Source organism: Siphateles boraxobius, unplaced genomic scaffold, assembly GCF_051911475.1.
Source record: "Siphateles boraxobius isolate OS27281-9 unplaced genomic scaffold, OSU_SipBor_1 11, whole genome shotgun sequence".
In the NCBI taxonomy this organism is placed as follows: Eukaryota; Metazoa; Chordata; class Actinopteri; order Cypriniformes; family Leuciscidae; genus Siphateles; species Siphateles boraxobius.
Window position 1 is genome coordinate 16,859,164 of NW_027508711.1, and position 23,641 is coordinate 16,882,804.

Here is a 23,641-nt window from a genome sequence, read left to right on the forward strand (position 1 = left end):
TTAATCGTTTCCACGCATCCCTGTGAACTGGGATCATTTTTACAATGTTGTCATCATTGCGCGAAACATTCAAAGGAAAAACTTTTACATTTTTAGTACATCATTGTTGTGTAAATGTACCCTAATTCTAGCAAAACAATTCCATAGACCTAATCTGAAGGAGAGACATAAGAGACTAGAATGTCAAAGATATTTGGGGATGGGCTTTTTTGATTTAAGCCACTAAGCAATCACCTACTGTAGCAGTAGCATAAAAACAACACAGTGCAGAGAGAAAAGTTGAAACACTCTGATATGTTGAACATTACATCATGTTGCTGCAGTGGGTTCGCTCCCACCTATGGTTTAGGTTGTCATGGACACCAGTGCATTCTCAAAATAGTTTGCACTAACTGCTAACACACACTGCCATCTTGCAGACACTTGCCTTCATGAGGTCAGACTAGAGTCAGATGGCAAGAGAGGCTGCAGTTTTAGATGGAAAGTCTTCGAAAGAAGTCTTAACCCCCTGGGTGGAAGTCTTAACCCTTTGGTGTCTACAAGCACACTGGTGTGTTTAGAACGTTCAGTGCTATTGTGCCTGTGGTTTGTCACATGACAAGCTTTTTTTGTGTTGCCATGGAATTAATCAGGTGATACATTTTAAAACCAGGTTCACCTTAAAAAAGCACACTTTGGGGGCTCAGTTAGAACATTTTAGTGTGAAAATTGGTGGTTGGTAACTGGCCATTAATGTCTGCGATTAATTATTTTAACATTCTGTGCTAAATGTCAAATGTCAGGATTGTCCTGAATAACTGCCTCTGGTAGGATCAGTAAATCTGCAGCGGCCAATCACCTGATAAACACAGTCACCAGTTATTAAATAAATAGTTTTACTATTTTTGAAAGATTGGTTAGCATTGCTCTCATTCACAGAGTTCATACAGGAGACACAGATTGGAATCTGTTGTCTTATAGAAAGCAAATGATAAACTAGATCACAGATCACATATTAGAGTATTACAGAGTATTACAGAAATTTTTAATTGACAATCAATCAATCAACCAACCAACCAATCAAGTGTCTCATTTAATTTAATTTATATATTTATTTTATGTATTTATTTTTAATTTGGGGGAGAAATATGGCTGGGGAAGGTTTTTCAAAGAATAACCCTATTATTTTTTTATTAACCCTATTATTATTATTATTATTATTATTATTATTATTATTATTATTATTATTATTATTATCATTATCATTATTATTATTATTATTATTATTATTTGAGTCCACATTATGCCCATGTGCTTCTGGGTATATTACATGCGAAAGTCGGCTCATCCTGGGTAAATAGATACAATTAATAAAATGCAAGGACCCCCCAACAGTTAAGCTATGAGTTTAATAAACCCGCATGACTCAAAGTGTTCTGCGACCACACTGTGCCACACAGGGGACACACTCCCATATCCAAGGACAACTGCACACCGCAAAATCTCCCCTAATTGCTGACTTCTTTCCCAGCTGGCATAAAGTCTCTTAATTAATAATGAATACACCTACAATGCTTCAGCTAGTTTCCCTATTAATTAACTTGACTCCTGCAAGCAGCCACATGGCTTCTTTCCCATGTGCAGACGCTTTAAAGAAAAGGAGCTTTTTAGGTGTGTGTGTGGGCTGAAAGAGCATCAACGCTGGATGCAAAAGTTAAGCGCATTCAGCACAAAAGTGCGGCATTGTCAGTGCTGGGCGATAAATGAACGAGCAGTGCACGAATGATCTCTATCCCGATGAGCAGAGAATGTCTTCTGATTTATGGGGGAAAGAGCCGGTCGAAGAGAAAATGCTTGAGGAGGCTGTTCCTTTTGCTTTCTCTCATGCTTCAGTCTTCTTTTTACTAGATGAACATGCTATGTGTGTGTGTGTTAGGCAGTTATGCTTGAAAGAAGAATAAGGAGGCCTATTAGCAGGCACGTAACCACAGAAAGCACACTTCATTGTTCACCAACAAACTGAATGTTTGACGAGACTCGCTGCAGGTGAAGGCGCATCACAATAACTCTCATCCCCATGGGACCCTGTTCGCACCCCCGATGATGAATGGAGAAGACTAGTCCTTGGGAATCAGAAGGGATCAGTCAAGGACAGGATACGGCCCTGTGATCGTTTCAGATAAATACACAGTGAAAGACATGTCGTTTGCCGCAGGGCCTGAGATGGATGCGCCTGGCTCAGTGGCCAGGAAGCATGTTTAAAAACCCATTTCATTATTATACCTCTACAGAGCCTTTGGGAACCATTGACCTTCCGGGTGCATTTAGAAAAACCGACACACCGATGACACTAAATGTACACTAGGGTGGCCATCCATACGGTTTTAGGTCGGACAGTCCAGTTTTGATATAACGTGTGGCTACCAGCTCAGCCTTGAGCTGGATACTCATTTGTCCTCCTTTTAAGATCATCACCATTTTATACATTATCCAATAGTATATGATTAATACATAAATAATAGGTTGCACTTTATTTCAATGGTCCCCTTTATATACTTTAACTATAAGTAACTTTGCAACTACATGTCAAATACCAGTAATTAAAGTAGTAGATTGTTAGTAGACTATAGGTTAGGGTTTGGGTAAGTAGAAAAAGTAAAAAAAATGTAGTTGCAAAGTTACTTATAGTCAGTAGAGTGTCTGTTGGGGAAACATCAAAATAAACTCGAATCAATAGCCACCTGGAACGATAAGGAACGGTTCCATTTATATTTCCTTTTGAGCTTGGTTCAGCACGGCACGATTACAAACCATTCTCGGGCCAGAATTCTATTGCCTGGTACAATGCATGTAATGACGTCACCACTCAGGATTGGTCAATTGTCTATTGCCTATCAGTTTCTCTGTAGCTGGCTATCTGAGCGAAGTAAACACAAGTTAATAATAAATAAATAAATAAAAATATACGGACATCCTCCATTACGCGGTGGCTATGTACGTCGGTAAACTCCTGCATTACAGATTTGTAATTATTTTTTGTTTAGAATTATTTTTTCAAATTGTATCCTGGCTTAACCGAATCCTACAAAGTGTTTTCCTAATTGGTGCTGGAAATTGCAACGTTACTGAATACTGACACTATTTCTGATCCTAGCTTGATATGCAGATATTCATATTTTCACAAAAAGTGTAACACTGTGGCACTGCGACTGTATATTTGTGTCCCTACACAGCAGCATTGGCTCAAAGTCATAGAATAATAAATGTAAGCAGTTATCATGAACTGCAGTGTGTTTTAGTTGGTGAAGGTTTTTTTTTTCTGGGTTATATATATATATATATGTGTGTGTGTGTGTGTGTGTGTGTGTGTGTGTGTGTGTGTGTGTGTGTGTGTGTGTGTGTGTGTGTGTGTGTATATATATATATATATATATATATATATATATATCAAAATAAGTATAGTCTTGAAGATGTACTGTAGGCTGACGCAGTTCGGCTAGGTGTTTCTTCTTCTTGCTGATGTGTATTTCTGCAAATGTGCCATATGGCTGCTTGCTGAGTTTCCTAAAACGTGCAGAACTGTACACATTCATCTCTTTGTTCTGGCCTCTGAGTTTGAAGAGCGCTTTAATTCATCAAAGACTGTCAGTGTCTCAAGGCTCTTTTGTTAGCCACTGATAAACAAACTACCCCACAAAATGTGTGTAAATGTTGAAGTACTATTAATTAAATAAAATAATTTAAACTAATTTGATTATTCCCATATACAGCTTGACAAACAGTGTCACAGCAATGATTAAATAACAGTCAGAATCTTTGCACGATGCTTAAATTAATAAATGCAATTTTAAACCCTTTTATTGTTGCAGGCAACACTTTCTATGAATAAGATACAAAATAGGGACCGAAATTATTTGAGCTATTTTATTGTTTATCCATTTTTAAAAAGATTACTAAAATATTGGTCTAATTTAAAACCCTGATTTGTGTGACTTGGTTCCAATCTTCATTAAATTAAATTCAAATAAGAAACATAATTAAGCTGTCAGGGTTCAGCAGAATATGTGGAAAAAAAAAAAAAATATATATATATATATATATAATTTTTTTCATAATTTAAACAAGTTACGGTATTGCTTGATATTTCATCTGTTTAAAACTAGCTGCTTTTAATTTTAGGTTAACTTGATGTTATTTCTAACATAATTCTCATAATTCTAACAAAAAATGCACACAGTTATTTAAAATGTTGGAAACATTATGGAAAGTTTCAAAGATCCTTTGAAAGTGTCAGGTATTTGATAACTACAGTAGATGAATTCATCTATTTATTTTTCTAAACTGGTCAAAAATGGTAGGCCTTATCATTTAAATCGATCGTATTATACATGTGTGATTATCTTTTGATTATTAATCTTGTACCATTATCATACCGGGTGTCCTCTATCAGCCTACTTTAGTGTTTGTGTTCTTTTTTTAGTGTAGGTGTTTCCAATGACTATTTCAGCTTAATAATAAATAAGTTGTTAGTTCTGACTCACAGCATCCAGAGACTTTTTTAAATGTCAACGCTGTGTTAATAGCTACAAATGTCAGGTACAGCAACATATAAATATTCTCCATTCATTCTGGCACATGCGAACGCTTCATGTTTTAAACACTCAAATGATTTAACAGAGTCGCCATATATGTTCCTCATCTGAGAAAGGGACACGATGCCAACATTTGCCCATTCATGAGAGGGGAAAATAAAGCAGATTGAATACAATGTATGAAAAGCGCCGTGTCTCTCGTTGTGATGTTAGAGTGACAATGCTGCCTTGTTGCTATGGAACCCCTCTGTTGCTAAGCAATGAATTGATGATTAGAATTTTGAATCAGGAGTGGTATTTTCTTCGCCACTCTGTTTCTCCATGTATGGTGCTGTGCGTGACTGTGTTGATGAAAGGCATGTGGGCCTGCCCTTACTCTAATTCATATGCCTTTTTCCACCATAGATTAGGCAAACATTTACTTATACAAATTCTTTTAGCTTCATCAATATAGCATTTATTGATATTTAACCAGATCACCCAAAAATGATACAGGAAATAATCAATGGATAACATATATTCCACTACACTCCTAATGTATGCCTTGTCTTTAGAATAAAACAGAATGCTTCACAGCAAATGCAGAAGATGAAAAAGCGCTGCAGGAACCTGTAATGTCAGTAGAGTGAGCTCTAGGGCACCTCACATAATCACACCTTCGGTACGGGACTCCTGACCTGCATGTATGTATTTGTTTAGCTCAAACAGAGATGTAGTAATATTATGCTCCGTTATGCCGTGAAAGCTCATCAACTTCTGAGCTAATTGGGGCAATAAATCCTTGGCAATCCACTGTTATGGCGAAGACTTGCAGCTATACATCATCTGGATCGACTGCTATGAGTTTCCTTCACCCCCGACTAGTAAGCACTTTCAGCTCTCTCCTAAGGAAAGAGGTTCAACACAAACACTAGGCATTACCGTCATCATTACCTGCAGGAGAGATACATTGCTGTGTCAGTGAAAACCTGCTTAGGGAAAAAGCGGTGGCCCACGAGAATTCATCCCGGGACGCAGTATCCTTGGCACTTGTGTTCCGTCAGAACTGCTATTTTCGCTGTTTTTACCTTTTTTTTTTTTTTTTTTTTTCTGTGTCGGGCCCAGGCTCCTTGTGATCTGCCCACAGTTTTGCAAAACAAAGGCATTGGGGGAGCAAAGTGGTCCTCTGAATGTAGTAAGCGTCTCGAGAGATGCCACCTGCCTTACATTTGTCATTTAAATATGTACACAGATGATGGTGCCATCTGCTAGTGCAGTCAGAGAGGATAAAATGGGTGGAACACACTAAATTCTTGAAGTGGTTGGTGGTGAGTTTTAGGAAGGGGGATGAATTCAATGAAAAGCACAAATTAATTCTAAATGACAGGGTATTCTAAAGGAGCAATGTCACATAGAGTCATTTTGAACATTTGACAGCTACTAATTGAAATTATCTGCCATTTTGTGCTTTGTGTGTTTCTTAAGAAAAGTAGCATCCTTTGTCTTGTGCAAGACGCAAGTGTCAGAATTTCCAGTATAACAAAAATCCTTATGAGTGGCCCTGTTTCTTTTTATTGTCAAATCGGATGAGTACGAGTTCATACAAAACCGAAAGATTGTGTGGCATAATTTTAAAAAAGTTGCCAGCCACCGCCAGCATTTATTTTAATCATTTTCACAAAATTGTCATGGCCCCCAGAATATATTTTGCTGTTTGAATATCTGAACATGCAATATATATATATATATATATATATATATATATATATATATATGAAAAACTGAGCCTCTGCTTTTAAACAAAAGCAACAACAACAACAAAAATTCTAGCTTAATGCAATCTTTTTTTTTAGACTTTTAGACTTCAATGTCAAAAACCGCATCAAGACACTGGCTGGCTGCTTGCTGGCTTTCTACAAAAGTCTCACAATGTGCTTGTGTCTTTCAATGAGATTTTAAAGTTCAACCCCGGTGCCACGCATTAGTCTAGACTTAAGTCTTCTGTGTGAATCCAGGGGTATATGTGTTAAGACTAATGTAATAAAATCAACGCCTGCTTCCAGCTTATAGTAAAAAGTTAACTGAGAGATATTTAATAGATCAAAATAAATATAGTCACATCGTGAGATATGAAGTTGCAATTATGAGATATAAAGACGCAGATATAAAAAATAAAGTCCTAGTTGTTAGATATTAAATTTACAATTACTTTTTTTTTACTCTGAAGCAGGAACAGGCTTCCATATAAATATTGCCTACTAACCTTCTCAATGTCATGTCAAGTCACTTTTATGTATGTAGTACTTTATACAATAAAGCAGCTTCACAGTAATAAACAGGAAAACAAATGTTGATGGTACAAAATTAATCATGAAACAAATTCACCTTTAGCTGTAAAACAGCTCTACAGACGGCAATACTGTCATTTTCCAGCACAAGTCAGTTCAGTGTTGATTCAGTTTAGTTCAATAACTGTGTCAATGTTGCAGTTCATTAATTATGAAACGAGTTGAATTCAGCTATGCAAAGTTATTTCCTACATTTACTTTATTTATCTTTCTACACCTTATAAATGACCAGTAACTCCTCTCATGAGAATGCAAACCCAGTATTACCAGTATCCACCTCAAATTGTGTTCCAGGAGCGGGGCAGTCAGAGTACTGGTAACATGTGAAAAGTGAGGGAAAGTGAGGGCTTGCAGCACTCTACAGATTAAAGTTTAGAAGTGATGGTACTGTGTACCAGTGCATACCTGCCTCCTTCGAGCACTTACTCCTCAAATTTTGACTCCCCTGCTTCTGATTGGTTCATTTGGTGGGGAGGCTGCCCCCTGAGTGGTCCCTATCTCTAAAGCCCACCACCCACACCTAATCCTAATCCTAATCTCATAGGAACATGCAGGGGAGTCGGAATCTCACGGGGAGTTGGAATTTGATACCACACCGGAACTTTTAAGCTGTGGGAGCACAAGTGTTCATAAGAAACACGGCTAACGTTCACAGCACTTCCTAATGATCAGAGTAGTAGGAGAGCAGGCCGAAACACACTTTTACTCTAAGAGTCTTGGACACAGGTAAGTGGTTTTATTTTGAGCTGTGGGATTGAAGCTGAAGGAGAGCGTATCCGGGGCAGCTTTCTCCAATGTTCCTTAGTTTCATGGACTCCCGGGTTAAAAATATGTAACGGCAGGAGCGTGCGTGTGATTTCAGGCTTCGCTGTTTTACAACTAGCCAATGAATGTACTTTGACATCCCCTGGGAAAATTCTTGCTGGTTGCCTTCACAAAGCGCAAAGGGAAAGGGCTCAATTTTTCCCTTTTCTCCACGAGCGGCGTTTCTCTCGCTCTTCAGTTTTTATGAGGTAGGGTGAGAGAGTAACAGAACTTCAGGCATTTAGGAGTGAGGCGGAATGCCATGCAAACATGTCAGCAGTGAAAAGATGGGGGTGAAAAGTACCACTGCACAAAGAAGATGGAGATGATACACAGAGAGATGGGGGACTGCACTCTCAGTCAAGTGCTCAGTTAGTAAATATTTCAAAACTGCAGTCAAAAGAATTGTGGTTTTTTTAGTGGGTCTGGATGGCATCTTAGAGACATTTTAAGACAGCACAGAAGATGGATGACAAACAAAGGAAATGTCAGAAGATACGTGTAAAATAATCTTAAAGGGACAGTTTAAGGGACAGAAAAATGTACGATAGCAGAACAAAATTGAAGTCATAATGAATTGAGGTACATTTTGTGAACTGAATGAACTGATTCCCTTATGAATCAGACATGAGTCTGTTTCTCTTAAGAACCGTGTGTCAAAGAGAACTAAAGTGGATGTCAAATTATGTTGTATTGTGTTGGGATGTTCTTGGATGTATTGCACAAGATTCATTGGTCCAAATATATACTTTTTGGACTTTGTATAACTTACTCTTTCTCTGAAAGGATTCTTCTTTTTCGCTGATTTTGACACTTTTTTTTTTTTGTTCATCTGGACTTCTGGATAATGTTAACCAGCTCTCATTCAGGAGTTTTCTTGGCCCTCATGGCTAAGAATACTACAGTAAATCTCACATCTGGTATGTTCTGCTCATAAACACGCTTCTGTATGTTTCATGGAACTAAAGAAATATTGACATGCACTGGAACAGCAGCCAATTTAGAGTGTCATGCCGAAATGTTTGTCTCTGAAAATCTTAGCTATCACAGCACAGTGGCTGAAACAAACTCGCTATCCGCTATAAATATATATTTTAAAATACTATATTATTACATTTAAGTTGGTATGCTTTCCATATGTTCTTGCAAATGGTTAAACATTAACATTTTGAGTTGATTGATTAAAAGAAAAGTATTATTATGCACACTTGAGTCTGCATAAAGATATTATATCATAAAAGTGATTTAATCAATTTTTTTAATGATTTTATGGTTTCCATCCGCTTCTACAGCTTTTTTTTTTCTCAGTTGTAGTACCTGACAAGTGTTTTTGCTGACTGGAAATGGAGACTAAAGTTTCATTATATTATTCATTTTGTACTGATTGTAAATGATTTCCAAAGCAGCAAAAAAGTGAATTGATATGGAAGCTTTAGCGTTAAGTTCTGCCAGGAAGACTCAATAGCTACGTCACTTATTACCTTTTCATCTATCCAATCATGTCTAATACTTGCGGTATAAAAGACCGGTACTTACACATGTTTGAGTTCGCAGATGCTGAGGCTTTCATTTACCTCCATCCTCCCCACCACCTCCAAGATGGTTCCTTCCCCTCCATCCTCCCCACCACCACCAGGATGGTCCCTTCCTATACCTCCCAGGGGTCGGCTGCGCCCCTGCCTTCGTCTTCAGGCAGGAAATGCAGAGTCCGGACCCTCGGATTGCGAGCTATGGACGGGGCCTACGTCAAAGAACTTTATTGCTTGCTGGGCTGTCAATAAATGTATAATTGTTACAATATTTATTCTTACGAGTCTTTCTGGTAGAACTGACTAACTCCTCACCATCAAGGCAAATACCATACTTGGTAAATTAGTCAGCAAGTACTTGTACTTGTTTACTTGAAATTTATTTTTTTAGTAGAAGTTTAAAACATAAAACCTCAGATTACTGAGCATAATTAATAATGAACAATTCACAACTTATATATTAACTTATTAAAGGAAGGCTGTGACGACCTGTGTCTTTAATGGGATTTTCCCCAGTATTGGATGGATTACTCTGCCCTCCTACCTGATTGCATCACTGACACCTGCTGCCAACTTCCCTTTTCCCCTTTTAAGAGAAGCAAGACGGATGGCAGATGCGGGTGGCCTATTTGATTTGATATTCGTTTGGTTATGTTTCTTTTGCATGCATCACGACACTACAGCACATTACATTTCCACACATTCACCTAGTATGACACTACTGATACCTGACTGCTACATTACACAGTTTTTTGTATAATTTTCCTTGTTTTAATAAATTACTTTCTTTAAAAGTTCGGTTATCTCGTGTGTCCCAATTTTGTTGCGTCTCTTTGGAGCCACTGGGTGTAGAAAATGGGGGCTCGTCCTCGTTATAGCAATTTTTTGCCTTTGTTTGATATTTCGTCTGTGATTTGAAAATATTTGATTATTTTGTTCGTTTCATCGTGTTTTGTTTCCGATTCCTTTGAACATGATTTGATTGGTTGTTTAGTTGTGACGTTTTGGGGAAACCCAATTTGAATAATTAAACGTCACAATAAGTATATTTTGGGACAACTGAAAGCATTTGGTGTGGTTGTTTTGTTCGTCGTTTGAATTCATCGACTGGTAAGTTGCCTTTGTGCAATATTGTTTGTTTTGACTTGAGTTTTCCCCTGCTAGGATTAGCGATGTGTTTCCTTTGAGACATGTCGGGTTTTGTTATTTTTGTAGTGTTGTAGTGAACACGGGTAGTAGCTTTTGTCTCGGGAGCACTTTGGTGTTGAGAATTGTCGCTGGTTTAACCAGTTGCAGTTCCACCCACTTGGCTTGCGTGCTTAAAGGGTTAGTTCACCCAAAAATGAAAATTCTGTCAATATTTACTCACCCTCATGTTGTTCCAACCCTGTAAGATCGTTCATCTTCGGAACGGAATTAAGATATTTTTGATGAAATCTAATTTCCCCCCGCCAGTATTAGGTAGGTAGATAGATTTATTCTGAAGAGTTAGATAGTGGGTAAAATTCCAAGTATTTTTATTGCACATCTGGTTTCTTTCAGTCTGTGATTTATTTGCTTATGGCTGATGTTGAAACTTTTGTTGAATCGCCTTCTCACGTTCTGATAAATAAATGCACAAAAGATCAACTTTTAAAAATCGCTGAATACTATGAAATAAAACTTAGTGATAAGAGAATAAAATAAAGTAGTATTAGAACTGAGTTGAAAAATAAATTAAGAGAATTTTGACAGCTGAAATGAGTGAAAGTGATGAGCACGAACAAAGTTTGACTGTACAGTCTGCTTTAACTTTTGACCAACAAAAAGAGTTATTATTGTTACAAATGGAACATGAGAAAATAAAGCAGAGGTCTGAGCAGGGTAGAATTGAATTGGAAAAAGCTAAAATGGACTTGGAGTATTTAAAACTGAAGCTCATTAATGAAGGTAAAGTTGATAGCGATTCAACTGCTGGTGCGTGTGGGATTTTTCCGCTGAATCAAAGTCTAAAACTTTTTCCTAAATTTAATGAGGCTGATCCGGATGTTTTTTTTTTGCTATGCTTGAACGTGTTGCTGAGCTACAATGTTGGTCTAAAGCAAACTGTGTTTTTTTGCTGAAAAGTGTATTAGTTGGTAAGGCGCAGTTAGCTTTTTCTGCTTTAAGTAGGCCTACAGAAGAATGTTGAGATTATGAAACCTTTAAAGGGATAGTTCACCCAAAAATGAAAATTCTGTCAGTATTCACTCACCCTCATGTTGTTCCAACCCCGTAAGACCTTAGTTCATCTTCGGAACACGAATTAAGATATTTTTGATGAAATCTGAGAGCTGGATCATTGAACTTGCAGGCCCCGGAAAGTTATTACAGAAGAATGTTGAGATTATGAAACCGTTAAAGGGATAGTTCACCCAAAAATGAAAATTCTGTCAGTATTCACTCACCCTCATGTTGTTCCAACCCCGTAAGACCTTAGTTCATCTTCGGAACACGAATTAAGATATTTTTGATGAAATCTGAGAGCTGGATCATTGAACTTGCAGGCCCCGGAAAGTTATTACAGATATCGTTAAAATAGTCCCAGTGACTACAGTGGCTCAATCTTAAGTTTATCAAGCGACGAGAATACTTTTTGTGTGCAAAAACAAACAAAAATAATGACTTTATTTCAACTATTCATTTCATTCTCTGTTGGCGTCTAGTCAGTTAACTTAGTGTAATAGCATAGAGCTATGTCACACGTAGGCTCACTATTGGCCGACGCTGGTCATGTGGGTGATGCATGTGACGTACAACAACAGAAGCTCTACGCTTTTACACTAGTGAACTGACTCGAGGCCCCCAGAGAAGGAAATGAATAGTTGAAATAAAGTCGTTTTTTTTTTTTTTTTTGTGCACAAAAAGTATTCTCGTCGTTTGATAAACTTAAGATTGAGCCACTGTAGTCACTTGGACTATTTTAACTAGGGCTGCAACTAAAGGTTATTTTGATAATCGATTAATCGGACGATTATTTTTTCGATTAATCGATTAATCGGATAGAAATTAAATTAGATTTTTTTTTTATTATAACTAAATAAAACCGTAAATCAGGGTATTTATGTGTAAAAGTGTACTTTAAAAAGTGCAAAAGCCACACATTGAGTTTTACTAATATCAATATTTGCATTGTTTTTAATGATAATTGCTGATGGCAAGTTGACAAACATGATTATTGTTAAAAAAATGATATCCAACATATGTTTTAACACAATTTTTGTTAAAACAAATTTACACAGACATGTTGTTCAGATTTGAATATCTGAACTAAAAACAAACTAAAAACATCTAAAATATATAATTCATTTAATTTTTATTTAAAATTAATTATATATAAGGAATATAAGGATAAAGAATATAATATATATTATATATAATATATAAAAGAATAATATAAGGATAAATTGATTAAATAAATATAGAAAGACTGAAAACAATTGTGTGAACGTAGAGCCGCAGTAGATCGCGTTTGAAAAACAATTAAAACTTAGTAGACAAATGCTATAAAAAGAGAACGGAATGGAGGTAACGTTACCCAGCAAGCTAACAGGCTTGAGTAAAGTACAGGAGAAATTATGCATTAGTGCACAAGCATTCGCTGAAAACCACTGAGTACAGTGACTAAAAAACAATATTTTACTGCTGCTGTTATTAACTGCCTTTATATTTAGTGCTTCGCTTTGTAAAGACCGTTTTAATTTAACCTATTTCTGCGGTAGCGCTATTTTAATCCATCACTTACGTTGCGAGCGAACTGATTGCGCAACCTGATGCTCGAGACAAAATACAGACATCCCAAGATCCCGGAAGTCCCGGGAGTCTCCCGCATATTGATTGCGGCTCCCTGATGCCCGCGAATTAGTTCAAACTCCCGAAATCTAGAGCGCGCAAGCAAGAGCGCGCGCGCTCGGCAGAGCGCCTGAGGGAGAGAGACCTTGCGTGTGTGTGCGTACCAGTAAACGCTCCCCGTGACGTAAGCAGACCGACTAATCGATAATGACATTCGTTGACAACGATTTTCATAATCGATTATAATCGATTTTATCGATTAGTTGTTGCAGCCCTAATTTTAACAATGTCTGTAATAACTTTTCGGGGCCTGCAAGTTCAATCCCTCAAGAAGCCTATGGAGGAGTATGGAGGAGTGATCCAGCTCTCAGATTTCATCAAAAATATCTTAATTCGTGTTCCGAAGATGAACGAAGGCCTATGGGGTTTGAACAACATGAGGGAGAGTAATTACGGACAGAATTTTCATTTTTGGGTGAACTAACCCTTTAAGTCCACAGTGTTGAAAGTATACGAGTGTGTACCTGAAACCTATCGACAACGCTTTAGGTCATGTAAAAAGAGTCAGGGACAGACTCATTTGGAGTTTGTGCGGGATTTAAGACGACATGTTACACATTGGTGTGCTTCGCTTGATGTTAGAACATTTGAGGATTTGCTTGAATTGATCATTGTTGAACAGTTTAAAGTTTCCGTTTCTGATCAAATTGCGACGTTTATCAGTGAGCATAAAGTTCAGTCTCCGGAGGAGGCAGCGTCTTTGGCGGATGATTTTGTGCTCACTCACAAAAATTTTGATATTGATTGGAGCGCACATGAAGTGAGCGCGAATAGCTTTACAGATGCTACTTCACAGAGCTGTCGCATTTCTTAAGGGAAGTTTGGTCTGTCTAAAACGTGTAACTACTGTCGGGGAAAAGGGCATTGGAAAGGGGACTCCCCTATACTTAAGGATAAAAATAAACGTACTGATGTGAATAAGTTTAAGCCTGATGAAGTTGCAAATTCTGTTAATTTGAGTGATGCTGAGACTAATGAAATTCAACTGTCTAATGATTATTTTTCCACTTATACTCCTTTCATTACAGAAGCCCGAGTGTCTTTGTTGGGTTGGAGTTGAAGTTCCGGTTAGAACACTGCGTGATACGGGAGCTATGGATTCTTTCATTTTGGAATCCATTTTGCCGTTTTCAGCGCAATCTGAAACGCGTGATAGTGTTTTAGTTCAAGGAATGGGCTTAAATACGTTAACCGTTCCTATTCATAAAGTCAATCTTCACTCTGATTTAATGACTGGTGAAGTAGTAGTGGGATTGCGTCCTGCTTTACCGATCGAGGGTGTTCATCTCATCTTGGGAAATAAATTAGCAGGAGACCGGGTGTGGGCAAATGCATCGCCAGCTCCTATGGTTTCATCTAGTGGAGAGCTAGTGGGTGTTGTAACTCGTGCTATGACAAAAAATGTTGAGCATTTGGGGGCTCAAGGAAAAGAGTTAAATACGTTAGGTACTTTTTAACCTATACCTGATTTGTCTGCTCTGTCTTTTCCTCTGTGTGCAGATGAGCTAAATAAAAAACAACACTGAGATTCCTCCTTGGTTGAGCTGATTACCTCTGCACTTCATGGCAGTGATGTACCAGATATGGCTAGAGGCTATTTTGTACAAGATGGTTTGTTGCTGAGGAAGTGCAGTCCTCATGGTGAGAATTTTGTTGGGGATCCTATTGTTCAGGTAGTGGTTCCCACAAAATTTCGGGATGCTGTGTTGGAAGTCGCACACGAAAAGTTGGGTCATTCTCGGGTGCGTAAGACCTATGATCGTGTTTTGCAATATTTTTTTTGGCCACGTTTAAAACGCGACGTTTCAGCATACATAAAATGATGTCACGTTTGTCAGGTAACTAGTAAGCCGAATCAGAAACTGAAACTGGATCCGTTACATCCAATTTCTGCAAATTGTGATCCCTTTGAACACATTATTGTGGAATGCGGTCCTCTGCCATGTTCAAATACTTGCTTACTGGCTTACTGTCATGTGTCTGGCCACGTTTCCCTTCGGCCTATCCGTTGCATACAATTACATTGCGATCAATTGTAAGAGCTTTGTCATAATTTATGTCACTGTTCGGCATTCCTAAAATCGTTCAGAGTGATCAGGGTATTAACCTTACCTCTCATCTCTTCCAACAAGTTCTAAAACAGCTAAAAATCAAGCATAATCTTGCTAGGGTGTATCATCCACAAAGCCAAGGAGCATTAGAGAGATTTCATCAAACTTTGAAGTCACTCCTTCGTGCTTATTGTGTACAGTTGGATAGAGAATGGGAGGAGGGTTTGCCCTGGTTACTACTGGCTGTACGTGAGGTTCTGCAAGAAAGCACTGGATTTAGTCCTAACGATTTAGTTTTTGGTCACAAAGTTCGTGGGCTTTTGGCTGTGATACAAAATGAGGTCAAAGTTTCTGACTTGCCGAAAAATTTGTTTTCGGTTTTTTTTCTCTAGCCTTTTTCTCTAAATTTGTTTCTCTAGCCTCGATTCAGGCTAGAGCACTGGCCAGAATTAAACTTGAAAAACAACAGACGGCATGAAACGCTTGTATGACCGCAAGGTGGAACGTCGTATTTATGAGCCAGGAGACCAGGATCTTGTGTCACGTCTTTTGCTTTCTTCTCCTTTCGAAGCGAAATTTGAAGGCCCGTATGTCATAAAACGTAAACTGAGTGACGAAAATTATGAGATTGCAACTCCGCATCGGAGAAAGTCAACCCAGTTATATCACGTGAACTTCCTGAAACCATACTATGAGAAGTCTAGCTGTTTCAGATGTTAAAGGTGGCCTTTGTTCCAGGCAAAGGGAGAGTGAGGGCAAAGAACCAGATGATGGTATTTTACGTGGACGTTTAAATAATTCTGAATATCTGGAAAACTTCAAAGTTACTCTTGCCCATTTGTCTCCTTTGCAGATAGCAGAGTTGAGTACACTTTTGCAGAGTTTCCCTGAGTTATTTGGAGATACGCCGTCTCGAACAGACTGGACTAAGCACGATATTGATGTGGGTAATGCTTCCCCATCAAACAGCGTTATAATCGTGTGTCACCAGAAAAACGAGAGTTGATGGAAGCAGAAATTAAGTATATGCAGGAAAATGAGATTGCTGTTCCTTCATGTTCAGAATGGGCATCTCCTTGTCTGTTAGTCGGAAAACCTGATGGGTCAGTAAGGTTTTGTACAGATTTTCGAAAAGTCAATACTGTGACTAGACCTGATTGTTTTCCGCTCCCTCGGGTGGAAGACTGCGTTGACCAGGTAGGTTCGGCTAAGTATGTGACTAAACTTGACTTGCTAAGAGGTTACTGGCAAGTGCCTTTGACTCTGCGAGCTCAAGAAATCTCCTCATTTGTCACTCCACTAGGTCTTTATTCTTACAAAGTCATAAGTTTTGGACTGCGAAATGCGCCTGCCACCTTTCAACGTCTGATGAACCGTGTGGTATCAGGCCTTGACGGGTGTGCTGTGTATTTGGACGATCTTGTTGTGTTCAGTGACAGTTGGGACTTGCATTTAAAGCGTCTGCATGCAGTTTTGAGGCGTCTGTCAGAAGCCAGCTTGACTGTGAACTTGGCAAAGTGTAACTTTGGTCAGGCGCTGTGACATACCTTGGTAAAGTGGTCGGAAATGGTGTCCGACCGTTAAATCCAAAAATCCAAGCTGTTCAAGAGTATCCTGCACCTACTACCAAAAAAGAGCTTATGCGCTTTTTGGGTTTAGTGGGTTACTACCGTTCTTTTTGTCGTAACTGTCATCAGTTGTCGCACCACTTACCGATCTTTGAAATTCCAAGACAAAGTTCATATGGTCTTCAAATTGTGTGCTAGCTTTTGAAAATGTTAAATCTCTATTGTGTTCATCTTCTGTCTTTGCTGCTCCTTGCTTTGAAAGGTCATTCTCTTTGCAGGTTGATGCGAGTCAGGTTGGAGCTGGAGCTGTTCTCCAACAGGCTGATGAGCAGGGGGTGGTTCGGCCTGTCAGTTTCTTTTCGCGCAAGTTTAATTCATACCAACTGAATTATTCTGTGGTGGAAAAAGAGGCTTTGGCTTTGATTGGGCATTACAGCATTTTTACATTTATGTTGGATCAAGTCAACCCGTTGTATTTATACCGACCATAACCCACTGACGTTTTTGAAATCTCTTCACTGCCCGAACCAAAGGATCATACGTTGGTGCTCGTTTCTCCAGGCCCATTGCCTTGACATTTGGCAAATGTTGTGGCAGATGCACTGTCACGTGCCCTATGAATGATGTTTAATGTGTAGTGTAACTTGTTTATTTTCTTGTCTTGCCCTGGCTGCTGTCCTTAGCCTCTTGGAAGTTATGGGGCTTACTTTTTGGCTCAATTGTTTTGTCTATTTGCATGGATTCTTGACAGACCCCTGTTTTAAGGGGACGAGTGTGACGAACTGTGTCTTTTAATGGGATTTTCCCCAGTATTGGATGGATTACTCTGCCCTCCTACCTGATTGCATCGCTGACACCTGCTGCCAACTTCCCTTTTCCCCTTTTAAGAGAAGCAAGACGGATGGCAGATGCGGGTGGCTTATTTAATTTGATATTCGTTTGGTTATGTTTCTTTTGCATGCATCATGACACTACAGCACATTACATTTCCACACATTCACCTAGCATGACACTACTGATACCTGACTGCTACATTACAGTTTTTTGTATAATTTTTCTTGTGTTAATAAATAACTTTCTTTTAAAAGTTTGGTTTTCTCGTGTGTCCCAATTTTGTTGCGTCCCTTTGGAGCCACGGGGCGTAACAAAGGCACTTACATATAAAGTAGTGATTTTATTTGGGGGGAAATGCTTTGGCTAAATAATGAATTTCATGAGCTATTTTCATGTATTTCCTCTTTGTAGCTATTTGGTAGGCTTTATACAATTTTTGGAGCTTATGTATGTAACACAAGGCATTCTCACTTGCAAATTCGCCAATGTTTACAAGGTTGTTGTTTTTCTCATAAATGTCTCAGTCGACAGCACACTCAGTCTGTTCACTGACCGTCTGATGCATATTGCAAAGTTTTTTGGGGGCTTTTTTGGATCTACCAAGCTTTGCTCTGATTGGTGAGCTTTGCAGAACTTCCCGTAGTACAGGCACAGGATTAGGTCTGTCTGGAAACAAAGATTATTTGTGTTTACAAGTGTCCAGTTTTATACAATGAATAGATAATTAAATAATCAGTGGAACTGCTAAAGTTTTCCAGGTTCAAGTGTACCCAGAGATTTGTTGGAAGATTTGTTAGATATCCACAAGCTTATGTCTGTGAAAAAGTCTCCAGTTTTTACATTTCAAATTTTTTGTTTTTGTTTTTGTTCCTCAAATAGGCATCATAGATAAACCTCTGATGATGTACATGGTACAATGATGTTGTAATTAACTGAACTTTTTTCTCTCTCTTTGTCTTTTCTGTAGGTCCTCCGGTCATCGTGGGAATGAGTATAAATATTGCCAGTATTGACTCCATTTCAGAAGTCAACATGGTTAGTAACACTAATTTGGCATTACTTTTATTATTAATGTTAATGTTGTTGATTGTTGTTAGACTCTCAAAAAGCTGAACATCATGAATTGATCAGTAATATTTTAATTAGTATGGCTAATCAATCAATTATCTTAAATTCTTAGGAAATGTATATTAGGAAAAACATCCAAATTAAGATAATTTAAAGAATTATTGGGGCTGACAAGTAAACGTTAAATAGACAGAGTATTTAGTACTAGTACTATTTGGAGTGCTGTCAGTACAGAGAACAACGACAAAAATCGGTGTTGCCTACACCGTGTTGTCCACTTTTTAAAATGTGCACCCTGTTGACTTAAATGGGGCAAGGTTTAAACCTGCTTTTAGCCTCTTAACATTCTTGATGTGTCATTACAAGTGCACAGCCATGTGAGTGATTTTATTCAGAGTGAACACAGTGAATCTGACTGCAGTAGATGTGAAAGATATGGAAAAAAGTGATGTTAATTCAGCCAGCTCACATACCTGTATTTACTTCCTGTTTTGAGATTGAAGTCCACAGTAGTCGATTTTGGAGTGCGCGCGCGCGATCATTGGTTACTAAGCTACAGTGGAGACTCAGACTGTCAGCTGTCAGCCGATGACGGTGCTGTGTGGTTTTCTGAGAATATTATATATAATAAATGTAATAACATATAATAATATAATATATATTACCAATGATTGCGCGCACACACTCCACACTCGGACTTTGACCGAAAACAGGAAGTAAATACAGGTATGTGAGCTGGCTGAATTAACATCACTTTTTTTCATATCTTTCACATCTATTGCAGTCAGATCCACCGTGTTCACTCTGAATAAAATCACTCACATGGCTGTGCACTTGTAATGACACATCGAGGATGTTAAGAGGCTAAAATCAGGTTTAAAACTTGCCCCATTTAAGTCAACAGGGTGCAAATTTTAAAAAGAGGATAACACGGTGTAGGCAACACTGATTTTTGTCATTGTTCTATGTACTGACAGCACTCCAAATTTACAAAAAAAAAAAATGAGCTCAATGTTAAAATTGACCGGAGTTCTCCTTTAAGTCAGTATATTATTTGGAAAACTAAAAACGTGTTGCTTTGTTTCGTGCATTTTCCTGTTTTTATAAAGTATATATATTTCTAGTGTATATATAGTATTTTTTTTTAAATAATTAATTAACACGTTTAACATCCTAAGTTTGCCTATTATGAATAGTTTAGCTTTGGTTCCTGAGAAACATGCTGTGTTTAGAAGCCGTTCTATTGAGTCTTCATGGTGTTCAGTAAGGAAATGATCAGTATGCATGATTATGTATAACTGCGGTCATGACCAATTATGTAGCACCAGTAGACCTTTTGGCTTTGGACCATCACCTCAAGTTAAACACCACCCTGGAGCCCTTAAAAAGCAGTTTACTTAAAGAGCAGTCATCTAAATTTCTGCTGACAACTCCCTATACATACTTACTGTGGAGTCCCCATGCAGACTTACTGCATTCATCATTTCTTCATGCAGAGTCAGGGACTTTGGTTTTATTAGTGCCTTGGCTTCAATGACTGCGGCCTGAATCCATAAAGTACCCCAGAGAAGTAGTGCTGGACCTGGAACCGTTTTCCTTGGGTTACTGTCAGATAATAATGGTTTGACAGCAAGAAGTATGATCCAAGATTAGATTTCGTATTGAGAAACTTGAGAATACACCTAGAAAAAAAAAACCTGCTTGCTTGGTCTTAGCGACTGCTTTTTGGTCTTAAGCAGAGTTCGAGTCCTTCCCCTTTTTTACATTGTACTTTTGAGTCCGAACCGTGGCGCAATGTCACTTTGGTAACCATATTACACTGAAAAATGACCATGCCATTTATAAAGCATTCATCATCAAAAAAAATATTGTTTCCAGTTTAAACCTTGTTCAGTTTGGGTAAAAGCAAACTCCCCATAGAAAAAAATCGAATAAACAATATTGTTTAAATAGTATTTTTCCTCAACATCACAATGATTTAGAACACATAATGGTTACTGGCTACAGAAATTGAGTTTTTTTTTTTTTAGTTATTCGTTTAATGTGCCTTTTCTTTTTTAGTACATAACAGAAAAGATGATGCATATTTTAAAAAGACGTCACAATAAACATTAAGTTGTAAAAAGCCTGTATATAAATATTAATCTACATTAACCTTAAAAAGGCAAGAATGGAAAATTATCAGCAAAAAAATAACTTTTTATATCACTTAGACCAGTGGTTATCAAGGCCCCACTCCTTTCCAAATCAATACTGCAACCTTTTTTATTCACAAGAACATTTGTAGTCTAGTGTTATTACTTTTCAAATCCATGTTATTTTTCAAACAAAATTAATTTAAGACAGAATCTTCTTTTTTGCAAACATACTTCGTAAAAAAATGTCACTGCCATTCAGAATTACTAAACACACCAAAATACAAATGAAAAATAAAAACATCCTGATTATGTGGAAACTCAGCAATCGGAAGGCAGGTCGATGTCATCAGTAAACAGTTCCTCTGTCAGAACAAGCAATCGTGTCTATGTTTGGATTATCTGATGCCCATTTGTACATAAACACCGCTGATTTAAATGTTTTCCAGTGTAGCAGCAGCTGTTTACCACTGTAGCTATGTAACAACTCAGCAGAGTGCTGTTGAAGTATTTGCCCCTTTGGATTTACCACCAGAACTGTATACAGTCTGCCACTGATGCAAAATACGCCAGCTGCTTTCCAAATGTTTTTTTTTTTTTTTTTTTTTAAATGTAACCTGTTAAGTCACTTTTTACAAGATGTAAAATAAGTTTCTGATGTCCCGAGAGTGTGTATGTGGAGTTTTAGCTAAAAATACCCCACAGGTCATGCTTATAGCATGTTGAAATTGCCTCTTTTTGGGGGTAAGAAAAAATGCAATTTTTGCTGTTGCTCCCAGCCCCTTTCAAGAAGAGGGTGGAGTTTCAAAAGCTCATGCAACAACAAAAACAAGACAATCTCACACATTAAAAATGTCAGAAACTGTCTGTAGTAGTGTTCAGCCTTATATGTCCGAACCAGAGTCGGACAATGATGACAACAGAGCCAAATAATATATGCTGCATGGAGATAGAACAGGTATAGTTTAGTTTAATTATGGTTATAATTTGTGTTGTCATCTTACTTTTATCCACTATTAGTACAAGCCTGTTTTAGCGGACCCTGTCCGAATGATGGCCAAAACTTGACTGATGAGTTTCATGAACTTTATTGTACATCACAAAAAAGATGGCGCAAATGTTTTCACTACAGAAATCACCGTAAGAGCTGAATAAAAGTAGTAGAAGTGCACATTAACGTCTAATCCATAAACTTTCTCTCCCTTTCATTATGATCAACATACACAGTGAATTACTCAAAAACACTTGCTACAACTAACAGTAAAATATATATATATATATATATATATATATATATATATATATATATACAGACAGACATTATGTGTTTTCAGGGGGTGCTTAATAAACTGGTAAACTTTATATCGCATTAACTTCAAAAATAAAACTAATCCCCTGCATCTTTAACGGCTCTGTTGTCAGGAGTACACGAAGACTGATATGCTCACTCTTACATCCAAGAACAAAACACCCTAGTTGCTTACAAGACATTCTTGTCGCAGCTACTCCGGCCTGGAGAAAATGGCGGACAATGTACAACTCGCTCAGGGTGGGGTCTGTGCGACAGAGTCCATCAGAGTTGCTCTAGCAATCTACGTAAAAAACTGATGCAAATTGTAACAGCTTGCTGGATGACACAGTTTCAGACTCAGACAGCCCATAACAAACTGGCAGCATGTTTTATTTTCCACTTTTTCTTAGCTGGCTGACACACCAGAAACCTAACTAAATGCAAAAAAAGCTTTAAAGTGAAAATTTCATCCGATGTATGCCCCCTTTAAGAGACCAGCAGTAATAAGAAATTCACTATATAGTAAGTGTGATTAATGGGAAAATAAATTATACATCATACATAGCATTTTTCTGTCATAATGTAGCAATTATTAGGAGGGACACCCAAGGCCACATCAACTCTTTGGGTGGACTTGTGTGTGGTTCGCAACCTTAAGACCCTTTGTATAAACTAGATGGCTGAACTTAAGTCCCCAGAGGCCCCTGAGGCATACAGTCATCACAGGCAGCAGTCTTCACCTGACTAAAATGAACCATTTTAGCAGATGTGTCAACAGAAGACACTGTGCTCAGAATACATTAGCTCCTTGTGTTTTTAGAAACAATTTCACATTTTTTCCCCCCCAGAAAAAGTAGTTACTAAATCGTTCTTTCAAATGGTTACTTTGAAGAGTATTAAGAGAGATCATTTTACAGCTCTGACATTTCTCACTGTCCAGTTTTGCCTCTGAGAAAAAACGGTTGATGAGACATTCAAAGGGGATTTGAAAATTGTCTACTGGTTAAATATATGCTTTATTCAAGTGTTCCTAGGAAGTCCCTAGAACTCGTTATTATGCTGTGATGTGTGTTTGAGTGATTTTGGGTATATATAGCATACTGTATACGCAGCATGTAACTGGCTGTTGGTCCTCTAAGCATGCAAAATTTTACTTGTATTCAATAGATAATATAGCCTTGTAAGCATACAAAGAGTGTTCCCGCTATAAATACTAAAAAGCTGTCGCTCATTTCAGTTCATTGTGATTTCACAAAGTACAAAATAATCAATGAAGATGTCTGCATTGCATAATGAATCTCTTACTTACATTGTTTTTTGCTGAGTTAAGCATTTGAGTTTTTTGTACAAATGTACACAAAGAAAAGAAAAAAAGGAAACGTCCCTTTTTCAGTGTACTGTATTTTAAAGATAACTTTTTAAAAATCCAAATAAGCTTTACAGATCTTTATTGGAAAGGGTTTAAATATATAAAAAAAAAATTATGGATTTTTAATGAACCATAAACAATTGTTGCACATGCACTTGTGGGAAAGTCTTTAAAGGGCACCGATTATGCCCCTTTTCACAAGATGTAAAATAAGTCTCTGATGT

General features: G+C 37.7%; 1 protein-coding gene across 1 annotated transcript in view; it reads left to right on the forward strand.

Moving 5' to 3' along the window:
* gabrb4 (gamma-aminobutyric acid type A receptor subunit beta4) overlaps positions 1–23,641 on the forward strand; it is a 97,941-nt gene that overhangs the window by 27,569 nt on the left and 46,731 nt on the right. The window contains exon 3 of the mRNA XM_077197382.1: positions 18,522–18,589. Coding sequence (XP_077053497.1) covers positions 18,522–18,589 — 68 coding nt within the window. The remainder of the gene's footprint in view (positions 1–18,521; positions 18,590–23,641) is intronic.